The sequence below is a fragment of the Pan troglodytes genome, chromosome 13 (assembly GCF_028858775.2).
Source record: "Pan troglodytes isolate AG18354 chromosome 13, NHGRI_mPanTro3-v2.0_pri, whole genome shotgun sequence".
Classification (NCBI taxonomy): Eukaryota; Metazoa; Chordata; class Mammalia; order Primates; family Hominidae; genus Pan; species Pan troglodytes.
This window is the reverse complement of record NC_072411.2, coordinates 19,924,594-19,946,267: the sequence shown is the minus strand read 5'-3', so window position 1 is coordinate 19,946,267 and position 21,674 is coordinate 19,924,594. Positions and strand designations below refer to the sequence as shown.

General features: G+C 51.2%; 1 protein-coding gene across 4 annotated transcripts in view; it reads right to left on the bottom strand.

Moving 5' to 3' along the window:
- STEAP3 (STEAP3 metalloreductase) overlaps positions 1-21,674 on the bottom strand; it is a 43,455-nt gene that overhangs the window by 4,664 nt on the left and 17,117 nt on the right. For 3 of the 4 annotated variants that reach the window (XM_016949582.4, XM_003309208.6, XM_016949581.2), the window contains 3 exons: positions 15,204-15,703; positions 12,989-13,516; positions 6,150-6,314 (listed from right to left, as the gene is read on the bottom strand). In XM_016949582.4, coding sequence (XP_016805071.1) covers positions 6,150-6,314; positions 12,989-13,516; positions 15,204-15,695 — 1,185 coding nt within the window. In that variant the 5' untranslated portion in view covers positions 15,696-15,703. Of the gene's footprint in view, positions 1-6,149; positions 6,315-12,988; positions 13,517-15,203; positions 15,704-16,675; positions 16,764-21,674 lie in introns of those variants that run through there. The other variant, XM_054678895.2, reaches the window with a different exon arrangement.

Sequence of the window (21,674 nt, the reverse complement as noted above, 5' to 3'; positions counted from 1 at the left end):
TCAACATTCTTGGGCCCAAGTAAAATAACCAAATAAAACCTTCTCTATCCTTCCTCACCCTCTCTGGTTCTTCTTGGCTTTGTGTCCTTTTCTGGAATCTTCTTGGCCCAGTCTTTAACAACTTCTGGCTCACCACGAAGAGTGAGGAAGCCACGATTGGCTTTATGCTGTCACCCACAGTGAATTCCTATCATTTTAATGTGGTCACCTCCCAAAGAGAAGACTCCTTGACTGTCAGTTGCACATAAGCAAATCCTTGCCACTTCCAGAAGTGTCTGTCAAGAATTCCAAATCCCCTGCAACTTCTGAGCCACCCCAACTTTTCTAACTTCTAATCTCTTGGTGTGGAAGACTGTGGTTAAAAGAGTCCCCAGCACTGACCATCAAGAATAAGTCTTGGCTGGGTGCGGTGGCTCACGCCTGTAATCCCAGCACTTTGGGAGGCCAAGGCGGGCGGATCACCTGAGGTTGGGAATTCAAGACCAGCCTGACCAACATGGATAAACCCCGTCCCCGTCTCTACTAAAAATACAAAATTAGCCAGGTGTGGTGGCGCATGCCTGTAATCCCAGCTACTCGCTTGAACCCAGGAGGTAGATGTTGCAGTGAGCCGAAATCACGCCATTGCACTCCAGCCTGGGCAACAAGAGTGAAATTCCGTCTCAAAAAAAAAGAAAAAAAAAAAAAAGAGTAAGTCTTGAAGTCAATCACCCTGATGTTCCCCAGCCAGGTGCCCAGCCCTAACTAACTGTGGGCCCTCCCACCCCTCCTCATTGTGGACTTATTGGTGTTGCCAAGATGACTGGGTGATGCCCTTTATCCCCAAGAGTTTAACAGTCTGTTGCTTTTAGACTGTGGTTTTCAAACCTTGCTACACATTAGAATCACCCGGGGAGCTTGGGTAAAATACTAGTGCCCAAACCCCACTTCCAGAAATTCAGATTAAGTTGGTTTGGGGCGGGGCATCTGTTGTTTTTTAAGGTTCGGCAGATGAGGCTGATGGGCAGCTAGGACTAAAGCCACTCATTTAGGAGACTGTCGTCACCACACCCTTCTAGCTTCAGGGTGAAAAGTCCACACGGGCCCCTCTGCTCAGGTCACTTGCCTGAGGAAGGCCTGGACCTATCTGTTCCTTAGACAAAGCCCCACTGAGAGCCTTTTGGCGCCCACCTCTGTGTTGTGGGCTTTCCCAGAAGGTGCAGCAATGGGAGCCCATCCAGGCCTGGAAAGCCAGCCTTAGTAGCCCCAGTGAGGTCTTTGCATCTCCCTCGGGTGACATGCCCTGTAGCTCCAGTGTTTGGTCTGTGTGGGCCACTGTCCCCAGCCCCGATCTGGAGAGTGATGAATTTTGCTGGGCACTCTGGGCTCTGCACAGGGACAGTGTGGAGACGCTGCTCCCAGGCCCACCAGTGGCAGTCAGCTCCTCCTGTTCATATAGCCTCATGCTTGTGTCATTCAAAATCCCATGGTGCAGACAGCAGGAAGCTCCAGCCTCAGGCTAGTGGTTCATACCAAGGGCTGACAGCCAAAGGCCAGCCAATAACAAAGGGCCTTTGACTTTCCTGTCCCAGTGGGAAGCCTGCATGATTCCAGGGAGTTTGTTTCCCAAAAACTCTCCTTGGGAACAATTTAAAAATCCCAGAACCCAAAGAAGCCCAAAAGGAGAGGGATTGTCATGAGGCGATTAATAAGATCCCCAAGCTAGAGCCATTTTTATTATACGTAAGCTTGTTAGCAAAAAAGAAACAGCTAGGTCGTTGTAGCTCCTGCTGGTGCTCAATTACTATGGCACAAAGGGGCTTTGGACAATCGCTCACGAAGCTGGGGTCAGGCTGGTCTTGTCATTATTTCAGGCAGGTGGCTGGAGTGGGCAAAGTCACAGGCAGTTCCTCTAACTCTGGGAAAGAACTTAGGTTCTAAAAGCTGAACCCTCATTTTTTCTGTGCAGGTGAGCTGCTCTGACTGGAGTATTTTGCAGTCTAATATCTGACAATGTTTAACTGGCTGAATTGAAACACTTAGCACAACCCAAACCAAACCAAAACAATAACAAAAAAATACCCAAAGGAAGGCTGGGTGCGGTGGCTCACGCCTATAATCCCAGCACTTTGGAAGGCCGAGGCGGGCGGATCATGAGGTCAGGAGATTGAGACCATCCTGCCTAACATGGTGAAACCCCATCTCTGCTAAAAATAAAAAAAAAAAAAAAAAAAAAAAAAAAATTAGCCAGGTGTGGTGCCGGGCGCCTGTAGTCCCAGCTACTTGGGAGGCTGAGGCAGGAGAATGGCATGAACTCGGGAGGCAGAGGTTGCAGTGAGCCGAGATTGTGCCACTGCACTCCAGCCTGGGTGACGGAGTGAGACTCCGTCTCGAAAAAAAAAAAAAAAAAATACCCAAAGGAACACAAAACAACATGTAAAACTTTGAAAACAGATTTGGGAACAAAAGGATAAATGCAAGCACAAGTCACCTCTTTGTGGAATCAATACACTGTTTCAATGGTTTTTAGCTAAACAAAGTGTCTGAGGTGTTCAAACCAGAGAGACTTCACCTGAAGGGTGGGCTGGGTAAAATAAGGCTGAGACCTACTGGACTGCATTCCCAGGAGGTTAAACGTTGCTAGTCACGGGATCACATACGAGGTCGGCTCAGGATACGGGTCATAAATACCTTGCTGATAAAACAGCTTGCGGTAAAGAAGCCAGCCAAAAGCACCAAACCAATATGGCAACGAGAGTGACCTCTGGTCATCCTCGTTGCTCATTATACACTAATTATAATGCATTCGCATGTTAAAAAACACTCCCACTAGCGCCATGTCAGTTTACAAATGCCATGGCAATGTCAGGAAGTTACCCTATATGGTCTAAAAAGGTAAGGAACCCTTAGTTCTGGGAATTGCCATCCCTTTCCTGGAAAACTCATGAATAATCCACCCCTCGTTCAGCATATAATCAAGAAGTAACAATAAGTATAAGCAGCTGAGCAGCCATGCCGCTGCTCTGACTATGGAGTAGCCATTCTTTTATTTCTTTGCTTTCTTAATAAACTTGCTTTCACTTTACTCTATGGACAGGTCCTGAATTCTTTCTCGCGTGAGGTCCAATAACCCTCTCTTGGGGTCTGGATCGGGACCCTTTTCCGGTAACAAAAGCATTACAGATCTAGGGGTCAGCCAAGGCCCCTCAAGAACCACGGCTGTCCCCATAGCCTGGTGTCTGCTGTGGACATGTGTGTAGGGGAGGGTGATGGGGCTCAGGTAACTTCTCACTAGCCACGCTAACTTTAAAGGAGAAGGTTGCAGCTTACCTCAAAAGCCAGCATGCCACTGTTGGCTGCACGCATCCTGCATTTAACGTGTCCAGCTCAAATCCTCTTGATGACCATATGGGGTGGACACAGGCACAAGCGAGCAGCAGAAGCTCCGAGAGCCTAGGAAACTTGTCTGATGATGCAGGGCAGGTAAGTGGGGGTCTTGGGACTGAGATTCAGGTCTTCGGGTTCCACTGCCTGTGTTTCCTGCACTGGAAGTTGCCACACACTGCGGCATGCGCACCTATCAGTCACTTAGGGAGCTGCAAAAATAGACTGCCAGAGCCATCCCTCAGCATCTGAGTCCACGGATGGGAGGCAGGCCTGGGTAATCTCTATTTCTCCAAGAGGGCTCTGGCTTCAGCCTATTTGACAGGGACTCACAGTAAGAATCATGTTTTACTCTGCTGTCCGGTAGACAACGAGGTATGCTACATTTGCAAATATAACTAGCAACTCCATATAACTGAAAAAGTATCCCGACACCATGCAAAACACTCCACTGTTTTCTTTGTCATTCTATTTTATTTCATTTTTAAAATGCTGCTTGTGATCCATGGAATCAATTGCATGACCCACTAGTGAGTGTCCGCCAGTTTGCAAACACTGACCTGGACCACTTTTAGGCCCAGGGTTGGGGTTCCTTGGCCTCTATCTCACTGTCTCCTACTGAACTCAGAAATCGGTGGTTGGTACCTTAGTCAGAGATAATGGAAATGTGGCCAGATACCCTAAGAATAATAGCAAAATGCTTTTTATTTTTCTTTCACACATAATCTCTTACTGTGGCTCATAAAATCCCTGTAAGGCATTAACTCCATTTTTCAGGGGTGTAAACTGAGGCTCTTGGAGCAGACATGCTCTGCCCACAGTTACAGAGCAGGGTTGTGGGGAGGGAAAGCTGGAACTCAGGCTTCCCAGGCGGCGCTGACATGTGCCTCCTCCATATTGACATCTGGTTTTTGTGGATGGAAGGCAGGCACTGATTTCCACAAGTAAAATCCTGCCTTTCTACCCACCTAACCCCCCGCTCTTGCAGTGGCAAAAGGACTGTCCTATTTGTATTTCCACTCTTTAATATGTAAAGTAGAACGCAGCTGCTAGGGTCTCAGTCAGCTCTTGCTAACAAAATCAAATCCACCGGCTTTCTCTGGCAGGCAGAGCCAGGGCATGTAATCTATGGCTGCTTAAGGGAGCAGCTTTCTGGTGAGGGGAGCAGCCTGCAGTCTGCTTTAATTGTGGATAAACCATGCACGCCGGATACTCCAGGTGGGAAGAGGAAAATCCTAGATTTGGGTATGAGACACATGGGGATTAGTGGCAGATAAATAAAATTCTTCCCCTTCTCGTATGCTAACATGTGTCAGCCATGAGCCCTCCTCCAGGGACCTTCCGAGATGAGCAGAGCCAGGGAGATTCAGAGGCAGACACACTTTAAAAAACACACGGCTACAACTCTGTGTTGTTCCAATGGATGTGAAGCATCCCTGGTCAGGAGCAATTGATTTGGATTACATAAGAGCATTACGCTGTCACTGTCCCTGAGTCCTGTACCACGTCCTCCCTGCACAGATTTCTGTTGATAGTGGGGGTGGATAGGATGGCTGTTCTCTGCCCTGATACAATGGCAGGATACAGCATTAGTCAGCTCCCACTCATGGGAGCGGAGGAGTTAATCCGCCCACACTGACCGCAGATTCTGTGTGGAGAACAGTGGGAGATGCCAAAGAAATGTAAACAATGTCCCTGCCTCCGTTTCCTTTATCATGGAAAGATGGCTCTGCCTGTCTTGTTCTCTATTGCATCACAGGCCTAGCAGGATGCCTGGCCTGCAGTAAGTGCTCAATAAATGTTTGTTGAATGAACAAATGCAAAAAGAAACTTTTGCCACTAGCAGCATTTCCCAGAGTATGTTCTGTGGAGTATTTTTTTTTTTTTTTAAGAGGCAAGGTCTTGCTATGATGTCCAGCCTGGACACTTGAACTTCTAACTCCTGGAAGGATCGCTCAAGCTCAAGTGATTCTCCCACCTCAGCCTCTGTTAGTAGCTGGGATCCCAGCCACATGCCACAGCGCCCAGCTTGTGGAGTGCTGATAGCTGTTATTTGGAAAAAAGGAGGGGGAGGGTGCTAACACTCCAGTAAGTCTGATTGACAAAGGTTTGTTTGCTGTAGATGTTATTCGAATCTTTGATGTGCCAAAGTGCATTGTGCTCTCTTAGGGGGAAGTAAATCTTTTCTCAAATTCATCTGATGACAGACCTCCTTTTCCTGGATTTTTTCATAGGAATGGCATCCTTGGGAAAAAGCTGTGTCGCATCCCCTATAAACTGGGGTCCTAATGCTTGTGTCTCATCCACGCTGCATGAATCAAGGGGTTAAGGGGAACAACAGAGCCAGGTTGAGATGAGGGGTGGAGCGTGGTGGGCTAGGCTCGCTCACTCCCTAGACTCCTACCTACATGGATGTCTGGGTAGATGATGACTCCTACCTAGACCAGCAAAATGTTCATGACTTCATGTCATTCAATTTTGTTTGGAAAGCTCAAGAATTCTAGAAGCTTGAGAATGGTGGACCCAGGGCTCAGTGTCCTGGTCTGTAATTTTTTCACATGCCTGTGTCTGGCTTCCTCATGTGTTGGGAGGTTAAGCTTGTAGCAGGCAGCCCCTATCAAGAGGCTTGGATGGGCCCTCTGGGTCAGGAAGGCCTGGCATCTCACCGAGTGGTCCTGCTGTGCAGATGATCAGAGCCCAGGCAGTTCTCGAAGGCAGAGCACTTACTCATGAGAGGTGGGCCAGGGCCACGCTGAAGCTGGCTGGCAGACTAGAGACTACTTTACCTGAACGAAGCTGAACTCCCTCCAGTTGAGCGAGTTTGCAATGGACGGCAGTGAGGTCACGGCCAGCAGGGACAACGTGCCGAGGGCCAGCACTCCCAGGGAGAGGTAGATCTCCATCCGCCAGACCTCCTCCTCCACCCAGAGGTGGCTCTTGTTGGCCAAGACCTGACATGGATGGAAGGAAAACCATGAACACTGTGGCAAAGGCTGGTGCCCTGGGAGGGCAATGATGAAGGACACAAGAAAGACAAGACGGCGGGCGCTCACACTGCACCTGACGCTACCTGGCTCTGTGACAAGCGTTTCTCAGGCATTAACTCATCGAATCCTCAAAACCACCCCACGAAGTAGAGATCACTATTAGCCCATTTTAGAGATGGAGGAAATGAGGGACAAAGATCAAATCACTTTCCCAAGGTCACATGTAGCTAACAGATGCAGAGCTGAGATCAGGACCCACTCAGTCTGGTGCCAATGACCGGGGCTCCTGGGGCTTTCACATATCTGCCCCGGGGCAGCCAATCAGAACAGTCACATCAGCAGAGTAAGGAGTCAACCAGAAATACAGCCCTTAAGCATGGCTCCGTCTCACGGTTTTCCGGCCCCAGAATCCCAGGACAGGAGAGAGGAGCTCTCCTAGCTCTGAATCCCCTCAGCCAATGAGCTCACACCTTACTGGCTGCTTCCCTTCCCAGCCTGTCTCACCCTGAGCCCTCTGTCTTCCTGGAGCCCCACACTGCCCCCCATCACTGGCTCACACTCAGGACATACAAAGACACATACAGACACTGAGCCCCCAACACTCCCTGACCCAAAGCTCTCAGCCTCCCCTCTTCCTACCCAGTTCTCTACTTCTGCCTGAGGCACACAGCCTTGGCTCAACTTTGCCAGGCAAGAGAGACTGACGGCCATTCACCAAGCAGTTCAGTGACCACTTACAAAGCACCTACTGTGTGCCAGGCCCTGGGCTACAGAAAATAAAGATACCTGCCCTTACCCTGCCCTCACAGAGATCTGGGCCCCCTCACCAAGTTCCAGGACATATAAATTGGGGAGCCCCTATGAACCTGGAGATTTCTGACCCTTCTCTCCCCACCTTGCCACTGAGCCCCCTCCTAGCCCAGCCAACACTCACTCGCATAGTGCCCTCATGAGGAAGAACTTTTATCAAGGTGCAACTAGACCGGGTAGCAGAGTTCCTGGAAGTCAAGGTGTTCTCTGTGAAACACTGTGAAATGCTGGTACTTTTATTCTATGTCAGCAGAACAAGGAACAGTATTTCCATTAGAAGATGTGACTACACTTTAATAGGCAGCCTCTCAAAACAGAATGACTCATACAGGTTTTTTGAGAAACAATTTCAGCAGAAAAAAAAAAAAAACACGAGCTCAGTTACCAGATAAAATATTAAAAGTGAATCCACTGGGCTGAGCAAAATGGTTGTACAGCTTATAAGAGAAAGTTTAAAGAAACAGAGAAAATGCCATCCATTGAGTGCTTTTCCTGCAATTTGTGAAAAATGATTGCCTCTGTTCTATTTTAGGGCAGGCCTGGCTCACTTTGGTGACTTTAAGCCACTAAGGGACCAGGAGTCTAGGGACCCAGCCTCTTGTCCTGACCACCAGTGGCATGTGACTCTGGCAAGTCTGTCTCTGGGCCTCAGTTTCTCTACCTAGGAGGTTTGGATGAGGTCATGTCTGAAATTCTCTTGATTTTGCTTGTGTGCCTGCTGTGGTTGAAGTCACCATTAGCTGGAAAGGCGTGCAGAGGGCAGAGAGGTCTCCTCCGTACCTCTGCCCAGAGAAATCTTACTCACACCTCACAGCATGAATTGAGTAAGTCATCTCCTCGCTGGAAGTTGTTTGTTCTTTAACTCTGCTTCATTAGTCATTCCTCTCTGTGCCTCGGGAAGATCAGGCAGTTAATGTCACAAGTCAGAGTTTGGATGATTACACACACGTATACCACATTGGCTTGTAAAATGTCTTGTTTTTTTCCTCTAACATTTCCAGTCTGCAGTGACGCTGGGAAGGGAGGGATGAGGTGGGCTAGGGAGCAGTGGATGGCAAAGACCCGCATGAGGACTGAACCTAAGCCAGCCTTAGGAGTCCATGAGATTCTCAGCCAGCCTATTAAACAACAGTGTTGTGCTCAGAGCTCCCTGGTGACCAGTGGCACACATGGCTAACTGGAACGCAGATGTAACAGCTCCCCTAGTAAGTCTCTATGTTTAGAGATGATCAAGTTCACCACCTTCTCCTTGACAAGGCCAAGGAAAGTGTTCATCAACAAGAGATGGAAAGACAGCATTCGGGTGTGGGATTTCCCTCTAGGTTGCAGGTCAGACGCTGAAGGACCAGTGAGGCTGCATCATTAGCCCCTCTCCATGTCTTCACAGTGGGTGATGGATGGGAAGAGAGTGGTACCAACTCACTGCCTGCCAGACTCAGAGGAGGAGGGGGTGGCAGGGTGTGGAAGGGCAACCTTGGGGCATAGAGACCATAGGCCTGGATTCTGACGCTGACTCTGCCACTGGTGGGCAGTCATGAGACCCTGGGCAGTCCCTTTCCTGGCTCATAGCATCATTGTATCTTGCTGTGTTACTGCAGGACTAAAAGCATTACGTTTGTGGAATGAGTAGCATGGAACAGGCACACAGTGGGCTCTTAATGTAATAAATGGCTGTTGTTCTTAGTGGCAGCAAGGCAGTTAGACTAGTTCTTGCTCCAAGCTCTACGTGCACTCCTCTGAAGATGCCTGATATTGGCTTTGTGGTGGCCAATTTAAAAATCAGTCACTCAGTGAGCATGCGCTGTGAACCTGTGCTAGGAAAATCAGTCACTCAGTGAGCATGCGCTGTGAACCTGTGCTAGGAAAATCAGTCACTCAGTGAGCATGCGCTGTGAACCTGTGTTAGGAAAATCAGTCACTCAGTGAGCATGCGCTGTGAACCTGTGTTAGGAAAATCAGTCACTCAGTGAGCATGCGCTGTGAACCTGTGTTAGGAAAATCAGTCACTCAGTGAGCATGCGCTGTGAACCTGTGTTAGGAACCATGGACCCCAAGGTGTGGAAGACCCAGTCATGGACCTCTGAGTTGGGTATGAAGTAGTGTGTAAGAAAAATAATAGAAGTATTTACAAAATGCAACAGATTACAGAGGCAGGTATGGGGAAGTAAGGGGATAGTCTGGGGGAGCTTAACAGAGGTAGGGTTTTGAAGGAGGAATAGGAGTTTGCAAGCTGTCAAGGTGTCCTGGGGTGGGTGTTCCAAGCCGAGAGGAATGAGCTCTGCCCATTTAGAGGACAGTATGGGACCCAAGTGTTGACAAGTCACAGGAGAAGGGGAGATGAGGCTGTGGAGGGAGTCTAGCTGCATAGTGAGGGTTCTACCATTATCCCAAGGACACTGGAGTCACTGAATCTTTTCAGCAGTGACATGGTCAGATGAGAGTTTCAGACCATCCTGTGCCAGCCATGTGCAGATGTAGCTTGGGGTGAAGGTAATAGGAGAACAGTGTGCAGGTTAAACATTTCTTTGATTTTGATCTTTGAGTTTGATGTTGAAATGTGTATTTCCAGGGAAATACACAAGCAAATCCAAATGCCCTGTACAAATATCGGTTATTGTTGGTAATAATACTGTCTGTAAACACGGTCTCAAAGGTTTTCTCTACAGCTGGCATACACCTTTGCCTCCTAATCTGCAGACTCAGGGCTGTAAGGAAATCTTGGAGGAGTTTCTTGTGCCTAGACTAATGTGCTCCCTTGACCCAAGGGCCTAGTGGGCAGTTGGGGTGGTGAGTGGCCATGTGGGGACCCTGTGGTGAGGTGCCCATGGGCTGGCAGCAGAAGCCACACATCAAGCCTGAGCCACCCAGGAGGCCCTGCTGTTTGGGGCTGAAGGCAGAACAGCCTCAGGTGCCCAGGCCCAGAACCGCGGGCATGGCTTACCATGGACCATCCAGAATCTGCTTGGATGTGTCCAGGCTTGGGCACCTCCCCATATCTGGGCTGCTGTGTGTCAAGCCCCTGCCTCCCTCTGACCATCCACCCCGACATACCCACATCAGCCCTGGTTTTGCCCTTAAGAACTCTGCAGAACAAGTTTAAGCCCCTTTGCATGAGAGGCCTTCGGTGTCTCTGACTGATCTCGTCCTGCGGGAGGGATGGTTGCCTGGCAACCTCACCAGGGCCTGCAGCCCTAAAGATTTTTGGGACACGGGGAAAATTACCTTGCATGCGCCCCTCTGTGCCCTGGTATTTGCATCAGGGCAGAATTGGGTTAACAGAATATCAGGGAGAGCCTTGGCAGGGCAGAGAATTTAGACAAAGGCAGTTGAAGGGTGGCAGGGGAGGGAGGGAGCAGTGGTGTGTCTTTTGCCCTGGGGGGTAGTGGGCACCGTCACCGTCTTTCCCACTGCTGCTGGAAATACCTGCCAGCTCAGGGGAGAGGGAGTGGGCTCCTCCATGCAGATCTGCCCCATCCTGGGCAGCAACATTGTACTAGTCCCCAGGGAGCCCCGCAGAGCCTCCTGCCAAGGGGCTGGTGCTTTGTAGAAGTCAGTAAGAAAATATCGTCAAAGAGCATTGAAAACATTAGCACTAGGAGAGAGCTTGATCTACACATCAGGGCCTCGAGGACAAAAGAGGGGCGGTGACTTGCTCAAGGTCAAGATCTTTGTTCCAGTCAGCGATGCTGGAGAGCAGGAGTCCAGGCTCTAGCCTTCAGGCCTCCACACCGCCCCCCACCAGCGGAGGCGAGAAGCCAGATGGTCTGTATCTTTCTTACTCCTTTCTGTGGCCCCAGGGCCTGGCAGAGTAGGTGCTCAGTGAATGAGTGAATGAATGACCTAGTTCTGAAATCATTTACTCAATTGTGAATTTGGTTTGCCTGTAGAAAGCAGCGTGGGTATAAGCATGGATCTGGAAAATAGCTGGATCTGAATCCCAGCTCTGCTGCTTACTGGCTGTGTGACTTTGGCCAAGTTACTTGACCCCTCTGTGCCTCAGATTTCTCATCTATTATATCTAAGGATATAATAGCACCTGGCCTACAGGGATGAGATGGGGTTAAATGAATTCACAGTGGTGTACGAAGCTCTTAGAATGGTTCCTGGAACACAGCGAGCTCTTGTTAAGGGTTCATGACTGATTTCTTCCCTTCCTCTCATTTCCATCAAGCATCTTGCTTTTCTGCCTGAAGTCTGGGGTTCTTCCTTTGTCTTAGGAAATTCTGAGCCCACAGATGCAATGATGCCGGTATCTGTGGGTGGCAAAGGACGAGGGCAGTCGAGTAGCTGCTGGCAGAGAAGCAGCAACCCTGACAGTGAGTAGGGGCTGAGGTCTGTGGTTCTCAGGAGGTGCCCAGCCCTGCTTCCCAGTCCTGCCAATCCCCCATCCTCGGAGGGGATGGCCCTGTGCTAGGTGTTTAGGGGAGGGCCCAGCCTCACCAAGGTCCCTGCATTCTGAGCAGGAGCAGGAGCTGCAGGGGCTGCCAGGCTGGAATGAGGGGTGGATGAGAAGTGTCTCACCAGCACCTGGGCTGAACCCTGTTGGGTGACTAGCGTCCAGGAGTGGGCAGGACCTATGCATCAACCAGCCCCGGGGCTGGGCACTGGAGGTGGAATTAATTTGGAGAAAATAAAGACAGCGTTGCTTGAAGATGTGAGCTTGGGACTAAGAATCAAGCCCCGTGAGCTTGTGGACCAGGAGGGAGCATCAGGGGCCTGTTTCTGTGGGCACAGGTGCCAGCTGATGTCTGGGTCCCCACCTGGTGTGGCCTGAAGGTCCTCCACTTCCCAGGAATCCTGCTGGCAACCAAGCCCCATATGGATTTTCTAAATGAATGATTAATGCCACCCCCAGTAAAACAAACAAACAACAACAACAACAACAACAACAAACCCAAACCTGGAATGCTCACTCCTGCAGCCTTCCCCATCTCAGCTGATGGCAACTCTCTCTTTCAGGTGCTCAGACCCAAACCCCAGAGTCATCCCTGATCACCCACAAAACCCTGGGCCCATTCCAGCAGCAATTCCATGCACTCCAGCTTCACATGTGCCTTCAGGATCTCCTTGCTCCTCCACTGCTCCCACTGCCTCCAGCCTCCACTGCCTCAAATCTGGGCATATGCATGGCCTCCTCGCTGGCCCCAGCAGCTAGCTGCCTTTGACCTCCTACAGTCTGTTCTCAGCCAAAAACCAGAGAGAACCACTTAAAATGTCAGGCCGATCAACACCTAAATTCAAACCTTCACCAGCTCCCTATTTCACTCAGAGCCTAAGGCTGAAGCTCTTCCTCTCAGGCCTCGCCTGCCACCCCCTCCTTGTTCAGCTTTAGCCACATGGGCCTCCTGGCTGCTCCTCCAACGTACCAGGCACACTTCTGCCCAAGGACTATGCCCCGTGGCCTGCAACATCACCCCAGCAGGCCACCGGCCCCTCTCCCCTCCTTCCAGCTCTGCTCACATAGCACTCACTCTGCAAGTCCTCCCGGACCATCTTCAAACCTGCACCCCCACCGCCCACGCTTGCTTTCCTTTGCGCCTTAGCACTCCTGATCCTCTCAACGCCCACTATGACTCACTGCTGTATTTTGTTTAAGTCTGCCACAACTGGGCTGTACCCATGGGGGCAGGAATTTTCATCTGCTTTGTTCACTGATACTCAAAATCTTGGGCAGGAGGATGTGGGTGCTGCCCCATTGGAACAGAATCTGCAGTTGGCACCTGGTAAGGCTGCACCCGTGGGTATCGGCTGCACCTGGTTGGTGGGGGAGGGGTGCTGGACAAGCATGTGCTGAGTTGCCAGAGGGAGGAAGGGCATGGGGTGGGTACCTGCTTGACTGCCAGGTTGACCAGGTCGTAGCGGTGGGCGCGGCGCAGCGGCAAGCAGAAGCTGTAGAGGGCGTGCAGGGCGGCGCAGAAGAAGCTGAGCAGCCCGATCTGCTTGCGGTGCTGTAGCCAGTGGTCCAGCCAGTCGGGGAAGCGCTGGTACTTGGTGCCACGCCGCAGCTGCAGGGCAGCCGCCAGCACGCCGGGCAAGTACACGAGTGACAGCAGCACGTAGGCCACGCACGGCAGTGTGGTGTTGACCACGGACACGGGCAGCTTGAAGAACTTGTTCTGGCTTTCCTGCACATAGGGCTGCAGAACGTCCCGGACGAAGTTGTAGGCATAGAAGCAGACGAAGAGCCCCAGGGCCAGCAGGGTGGGCACCTTCCAGGCCGGGAGGAGGCGCAGGGGCATAGCCTCCACCTCCCGGGCTGACGCCAGGGATCCCATGTCCACGGGCATGAAGCCCATGGCGAGCGCCATCTCCGAGACAGCACGCCTGGCTTCTGGCTGGTCACCGCAGATGGGCACCTGCGGGAGAAAAGTGGGGCAGTCAGACAGCGTCACGGGCCACAGGATTGGGCAGGGCCTCACTGAGCAGCTGAGGAAACCGAGGGCCAGAGGGGCAGGGACTTGTTCAAGTGAGCTGCCAGTCAATGGTACAGGTGGGAGCCAATGGGGTTCTAGCTCCCAGGCTAGGGGTCTTTTCTCTGCTGCCCAGGCCTCCCAGCCTCTGGCCCAGCTGCCACGCCAGGCCAACTATTCAAAGAGGGAAGCTGCAAACAGTAAGCATCTTGCCCAGCTCGTGGACATCAGCAACCACAAGCAAAATGCTCATCCAGGTAGTCCCCATGGGCCCCCAACATGGCTGTCTCCAAGGCTGTGGCCTGCCCTGGGAGCCGCTCAGCAAAAGAGTTTTGCATATGGTGCAGAATGGGCAGCTGTGGCTGCAGCTCCATCCCTCAGTTCAGAATCGTCCCCCTTGATGATGTCCCTCGGCTCAGTAGAGCCCTCAGCCAGCACATAAGGCCTTCTACAAGCCAGCTCCAGCCTGCCCTCTCCGCCTTGAAGCCCGCTGCTCTGACCCACGAGGTCCCCCTGCAGGCACATTGCAGTCCTCAGATCCCAAAGCACCCCGTGGGCCTTGTTGACACTGCGTTGGTCAGTTTAGTCTCCAAACACAGACTGAACACCTACTCTATGCTGAGCTTTACATATATGATCTCTCAGCCTTGCCATGAGCCCTCAGGTAGGTACTATAGTCTTCATTTTTCAGGTGAGAAAACTGAGGTCTAGGAGCATTGTTTCTTATCTCTGTGCCTTTTCAGATTGTTCCCTCAGACTGGAATGCACTCCCTGCTCCCTGAGCCTGACAGCATGAGGTGGGCCCAGGTCAAAGCCCTCCTCCAAGTCTTCTCCAGCCAGCTTGCTTGCTCCGTTCCCTCCAGGCCCTGCATCCAACACTCTCCACTGTTCCTCCTGGTCCATACCTGGGAGTCCCATGATGCAGCCTGCATTTAAGGTGCTGTAGTCAGGTATGGCTGGGCACCTTTAAACTGTCCTACAGAGCCTGGCACCTGGGCTCGACTCACTGGTGGAAGTTCTCACACATGGAGTCTGGCATTCTTTCGCCAAGAAAATGCATTAAAAACCAAGGTGGCATTAAAAACCACCTTGTCTTGGTAAGAGCTCCTCGTGGCAAGAAATGTATGCAGCTCTAGCTGTTCCGTGGAGCCATTATCTAGCCCCAGAAAAACCTGCTGTTGACTTTTCTGAGAAATCAGTTCTTGGAAGCCCTTAGAATAAATACGATAAAATTTGAGACATGCCTGCCTTCCTCAGGGCCCGGTACATAAGTGTGTTACTTTCCTCCTTCTGAGTCCAATTCTAAAAGCCAAGTCTCTCTCCTTCTTGGCTCCAAATAGCAAAAAGCCATCAACCTTTTCCTCCTTGCCCTCTAGGAAACCCTGTTACCATAGCAGAAAGAACATGGGTTTCAGATCGATAGGAACTGGGTTCAAATCCCAGCTTACCAGCTATGGAATTTTCAGTAAGATCATTAATATCTTTGAGCCTCAATTTCCTGTTCTGTAAAATGGAATTTTGCAGTGATGCAGGATTAGTTATGATAACATATCAAAAAAAGCATGCTGGCAGCACTCGATGAAAATTAGCCATTTATATTTATTGTTATGGATATTATTCCCCCAGAACCTACCTGCCTGTTACCATCCCTTGGGCCAGCCTGCAGGGTCCAGGCAGAGATGACATTGAAGGCCTTGACCACTGTGCAAGTGGGGAAGAGGGAGGCCAGGTACTCAGCATTGGACTCACGATGCTGAAGGTGCTCTTGCTCTGTAGGGTTGCTGACATCCACCAGGATCTTGCCCGCCAGCTGGTCACTGAGACTGCACAGTGAAGAGTAGTGCTCCCGGAACACAGCCACAAAGATGACCTCCGGGGAGCTCACTGCCTCCTCCTGGAAAGTCACTTGGGCCGCTGAGGGGAACAGCCCGGCTGTGCGTTTGGGGTTGCGGCTCCCCACCACCACTTTGAAGCCAGAGCCCACCAGGCGTGTGGCCAGGGAGCGGGCAAAGTCCCCGCTACCCAGGATGCCCACTTTGGGGGCCTCATCGGGGACCTTGGCAAGGCTACTATCGCTGTCCACCAGGTGGAGGCTGATCAGTGGCTTGTCCATCTCTTCTGGCATTTTGGTGGCTGCAAGAGAAGTCAGGAACCTGGTCAGTGGAGGGCTCCTGGACTGCCCCTTCTGCCACCTCCCTCCTCTTATACATCGTAACTACACGGCAGTCAGACATTCACCCAGCAGGTGTTCACCGAGTGCTACCACGTGTCAGCACCAGGGGAACAAGCTGAGCACAACACAGCCCCTTCCCTGGGGAGAGCACAGACTCAGGAAGAGCAGGGAGGACTTCTGCCCTCCACCCTTTGTCCCTCCTGCTGAATTATTTCCTCGGGAAAAACTGGCAGAGTGAGAGTGCTGGGAAAGGGGACTCTGGAATTTCCATGACCAATGTGATGCAGTGCCATACTTCTTTTCAAAAGGATTAGGCAATGGACAGTGTCACTAGCCAGGAGGGACCATCTAACCCCAACCTCACCATCGCTGGGTGCTTGATGACCAGGAAGGGTGAGCATGTCCCTATGCTTGTCTACATTTTGCATCTTGGAGCAGTTCTTCTTATGCTCTCCCTGAAGCATGGTGAACAGCTTGAGGGCAGGGCCTCATCTCGTCTGACCTTGGTCCTCACTGTGTATCATAGCCTGGCACGGAGGCAGTGCTCAGCGTTTGCTGAATGAATGAATGAATGAACACCAAACCCTGATCTCTGAGGGCAGGACTGAGAGACAAGTGAATGGGCCCCTAAGATAGAGTGGGTGCCCTGTGATCTTCTTTGCTGAGCCCAAGATATGAGTGGATGTGGAGGAAACCCTGAACTCGGGCCATCGGTCTACAGTAAACTTAGATGGAAAAATTATTATATATTAATTGTCACCAACTTCTAACTAAAATTTGCTATTTCCTTTAAGTATGAAGGTAGGCAACATAATTTTTCATTAATACTGACCAAGATCATATCATGAATTTACCTGTAAATAATTTATCCTAATACCATTTAAATTGAGCACGAATTTAAAACTATGCTAGCCAGGTGCAGTGGCTCACACCTGTAATCTTTGCACTTTAGGAGGTCAAGGCAGGAGAATCGCTTGAGGTCAGGAGTTCAAGACCAGCCTGGGCCACATAGGGAGGTCCCATCTCTAAAAAAATAAAAGAAAAATTAGCCAGGCACAGTGGCACACGCCTGTCGTCCCAGCTACTCAGGACATTGAGGCAGGAGGATCGCTTGAGCCCAGGAGTTGAAGACTGAAGTGATCGCACCACTGAACTCCAGTTTGGGTGACAGAGCAAGACTATCTCAAAATAATAATAATAATAATAATAATAATTATAATAATAATAATAAAATAAAGTAAAAATAAAATTATGGTAGACATTATATCTGCCACTAGAGCTTGTCATTTAATGTGCTAATAAAGAAGCATGCATAATGCTACTGTAGTCTTTTTTAAAAAATATTTTCACTGTGTTTCCATATAATATATTTCATTTGTAACCCTAAGCTATTTTGTTTGGTGCATGTAAGAACATTATTCTGAGCAGAAGTCCACAAGCTTCACTAGCCTACAGTTCCACAGGGCTTAAGAACCCCTGCCCTGAAGCAGCAGAGCAGCTGGGGTGGCTTTCAACACCCTCCATGGGCGTCTGCCTCTTCCTACTTTTCCACAACACTCTCCTGGAACCTCTGGACACCTGACCAGGTGAGGGAGTGGATCCAGGGACTGACATAAAGATGGGGCAGGGGAACCAGGAGGCTGGGCCCGGCTCCGCTATGAAGCAGCTATGTGTCTTCAGACAAGTCTATGTGCCTCCCTGGGCCCCAGCTTCCATCTTTGTCAATGGAGATCACAATCTCTGCTCTCAGATGACAAATAATGCAATCTTAAGAGGTTTCTGAAACTGTGATTTTTCCTTTTATAAGGCAGCAGCAGCAGCAGCAGCAGCAGTTCCTATTAATGGATGCCTACCATATACCCATTGCTGCTGTCAGGCCTTTCCTCGGGTGATGGGCCTCCGGTCCTCACAAGAACCCCAGGAAGTAGATTCAGTTATCATTCCCACTTTACAGAGGAGGGAACTGAGGCTCAGGGAGGCTCAGGAACTTGTTTCAGGCAGCACAAATAATTGAGGGGAGGAAGAGCAGGAGGCAGGTCTGTCTGCCTCGGCAGTCAGAGCTTCACTCCGTCTTACTGCCCAGACAGAGAACAATGAGCTTTCCAGAGATGTCCCAGAGAGCTGCAGAGCTGGGACCACACTGGCTGGGACGAGAGGCCAGGTGGGTGGAACGGGGTGCATTCTCAATGTCAAGAGTCAGGGGACATGTGTTCCTGTCCTGCCTCTGCCAGCATGGGAAACTTCCTTAGCCTCTTGCTCATCTTTAACATGGTTTTGAAACATGGCCCTGCCTGTCACAGGATAACAGGGATTGGCTGAGCTGAGACGCTGAGGGGTTGCTTTTGTGGGGATCATGCTTTCCGAGTCCACAGATGGGGGTGGCACACCTGCACAGACATGTAGGCACCCGCCAAGACACTCACGCCGGGCACAGCCACCCTGCGAATAGGAGACAGTATTTTCTGCCTGGTTCTGGGAGCGTTTCCTGGGTGGTGGGCTACATTTTGTAGGTGACAACGGGCCTCCTGACCCATCCTATAGTGAGTCCACGGCAGGCGGGTCTGCACCAGGTCCCTACTCAAGGCTGCTCGGTCCAGGAGCCGGGCTCTGGAGCCAGTCCGCCTGGATTCTGGTCCTGACTCTGCCTTATGTTAACTGTGTGACCATGGACCTATCTGTGCCTCAGTTTTCTCAGCTATAAAAGGGAGACCATTGCAGCACTTCCCTTATGGGCAGGTTGTAAGAGTAAATAAGTCAATTGTGTGAAGCACTTAGAACAGTGCTGAGCACATCATAAGCACCCAGCAAACGGCATTCAGTAATCACTAAGCAAACACTGGCTGCCAACAGAAATGAAGCTCCGTGCCAGCAGCAGGGCCCAGGTGGAGGGAGGGCAGAAGACCTGCAGGCACCCCTTCAGCCCCGGGGAAGGAGGATGAAGAGCTGAGTGACAGTTATGTCAGCCCAGGAGCCTTGCAGATGGCCTCAGGGTTCGCAGGCCAGCATCTGCAATTTGGGCCGAGGTGAATTCAAATCACTCTTCTCCTGTGGTCGGGAGGGCCAAGGCTCCCCTTGTGGTCAGTCAAGGCTGGGACAGATACACCCAGACCTGTCCCCAACCACAGGGAGACACAAGCCCCGGGGAGTTTTGCCCTGATGGGGAGGAAGAGTAGCCAGCCTGAGGCCCCCAGACCATCTTTCCAACATTTGCTGATGATTTGCATGATCCTAAGTAGGAACCCTCTGGACAGAAGCCTCTCCTCTGTCTCTGCCCTCTCTCTTCCCGCTCCCTCCCATCTCCTGAGTGACTTTGTGCTGAACACTCCTAAGCATATAAGGATGAGTGAGAAGCGGTCCCACCCTGAGTGCTTACAATCTAGTGTGGGTTGGGGGAAAAGGGGGCTTGAATAAGACCCATCGCCAATGACTGGACATAGGGCAGCTAGAGACAGAGCTCAGGAATGGCACAGGTATGGCCCAGGCTTTTGCCCAGGGGGCAGCTGAAGGGGAAGCCAGGACAGCTTCATGCAGACATGCATCTGATGATCCCTGAAAAACCTCGAATGATTTACCTCGAAACAAAACTGAACCAGCCCAAAGTGAAGCAAGGCGAGAAGATCCAGATTTTGAGTCCTATTTTTGTTGAACCCCAAACCTAATCACAGGTGGGAAGGGATTGCCGGGGCTGGGCCTTGAGGGTGTTGCTCAGAACCTGACTTGGCATCTGCTCCCTTCCAGGGAGCTGACATGGAGGCCGCTGCAGCCGAGGGGAACTGGTCCCACCTCTGCCGCTAACTGGCGCTGGGACATAGGAGGTCCCTGGGCCTCTCTGGGTGGCTTTTCTAACAGGAGCTGCTGCACCAGCTCAGCTCCAAGCCCCTTTCATCCCCAGCAGTCTAGGGTGCTATGAAAAGTCCTAGACTTATGGTCCTAAGGGGCCCTGCTTTTCAGCGGTAGGATAAATGCAAACTAAACGTTAAGCACCTCCAAAGCTTCTCTTGCCACCAAAATGCAGTCTGCAACAGGAAAATGCCAGGTTGTAATGCTGCCTTGTACTGCTCCCTAGGCGGCCTCTTCCTTGACCTTTCTGATGTAGGGACAGAGCCACTTGGCTGGGAGGGGTCAGGCAGGTGGTTAAAGGCACGGGCTGTGGGTGGGGCTGCTGGGGAGAAATCATGGCCTCACATGCCAGTAGCTGGGTGCCTTTGGGTGAGTTACACAGCTCCTCTGTGCCTTAGTTCCCTCACCTTTAAAACGGGAACACTAATTATACCTCTCTAAAGACTGTTTGAGGATGAAATGAGTTAATATGTGTAAAAGCTCAGAGCTCATTTCTGACTGGTTGTGTGTGCACTTGTGTTTCCTAATCTTGTATGCGTGTGTGTGTGTGTGTGCACGTGTCCTATTCTTGTGTGCATGTGTGTTGTGTGTACTCTTCTCTAACTTCTTCATGGACAGTGGCCACGTTCAATTCTTCTGCCCCCTCCTGATGCTCAGCATGAACCCTCCTGCTGAAGGCTGGGAGGGGTTGGGGGCAGGACAGGTGGTACATGTCTTGGAAGTCCCAGAGGCCTGTCCCTGCGGCCTGAGGTGAGGGTGTGACTAACCCTGTCTGGGCCCTGGCTCCCTGGGGGTTCTATTTATAGAACTGGAGAGGGAGCAGATGGGATCAGATTGCAGCTCTGTGGGCCGAGGCCTGTCTCCTGCATGCAGACCTGCCCGCCTCTCCTCCCAAGCTGTGGACAGAACTGCCATGGAGGATCGGGTGTCCTGGTCCCCTCTGGGTCTCTGCCCAGGCTTGTCTGTCCCCTCCTTCTTCCCGGCAGGGCTACAGCCTGTGTTTATGGCCGGGAGCCACGCCTGGCCCATGGGCCTGCCTGCCAGCTCCTGTCTGCTCTTGCGCAGGCCACTAACAGTTGGCGACATGACATCCACAGCCCCGTGGCCTCTTCTTCATGGACACCGATCACCTTTCAGACATGAGTGGCCAGGGCAGGCTGTGGCCACGGAGGGTTTGCTGTGAGGTCGGTATGGATTGAGGTGCTGGGGCCACCGGCAATCAGAGGCTGGCTGTGGCACCCTGCAGCCAGATGGAGTGGGGGCGGCCTGCAGGCCAAGAACGGGGTGCCTCGCACGCCTCCCATGTGGGGACTGACTGAGCAAGGAGAGAGAAAATAACCCAGTTCTTGTCCTCAAGCAGCCCACAGTTATCTTCAATTTTCTTTAAATTTTTGTTTATTTATTATTTATTTATTTATTGAGACGGAGTCTCACTCTGTCGCCAGCCTGGAGTGCAGTGGCACGATCTCGACTCACTGCAACCTCTGCCTCCCAGGTTCAAGCAATTCTCTTGTCTCAGACTTCTGAGTCTAAGTAGCTGGGACTACAGGCGCATGCTATCACATCCAGCTACTTATTTTCAATTAAAAAAATTTTTTTTTATCTGGTCAGTAAAATTACATTTGGGGTCACATGTTCCTATTACTGCTCTATTTCTTCATAAGTAAAATACATTTAAAATGTACACTTATACAGCAGTGCCCTATAACGTTGTATGTGGTATAAGTAATATGTAAACAAATGTAGGTGCAAGGGAGGCTCTGTATGTCCTCCCTGCTCCCAGGGAATGAGCCTTAACAAGCCCCGAGGAAGTGCACACACACCCTGGAGACCTTTGCCCCATGGGAGGGCCAGGCAGTGGACTAAAGTGTTCAAGGTCTCCTGACAAGGGTACTGACTTCGGACAGCGGGGACTGGGAGGATTCCTGCAGGAGGTGGGCCTGAGCTGAACTTTGACGAATTGAGAGTGAGCCCAAGAAAAGCACTTCAGAAAGAGGGGCCTGCATTGAGCAAAGGGGGCCCAAGATAGCCCAGAGTGCAAGGACCCATCAGCAGTGCATGTCCCTGGGTGAACGAGTATGTGCCCACAGC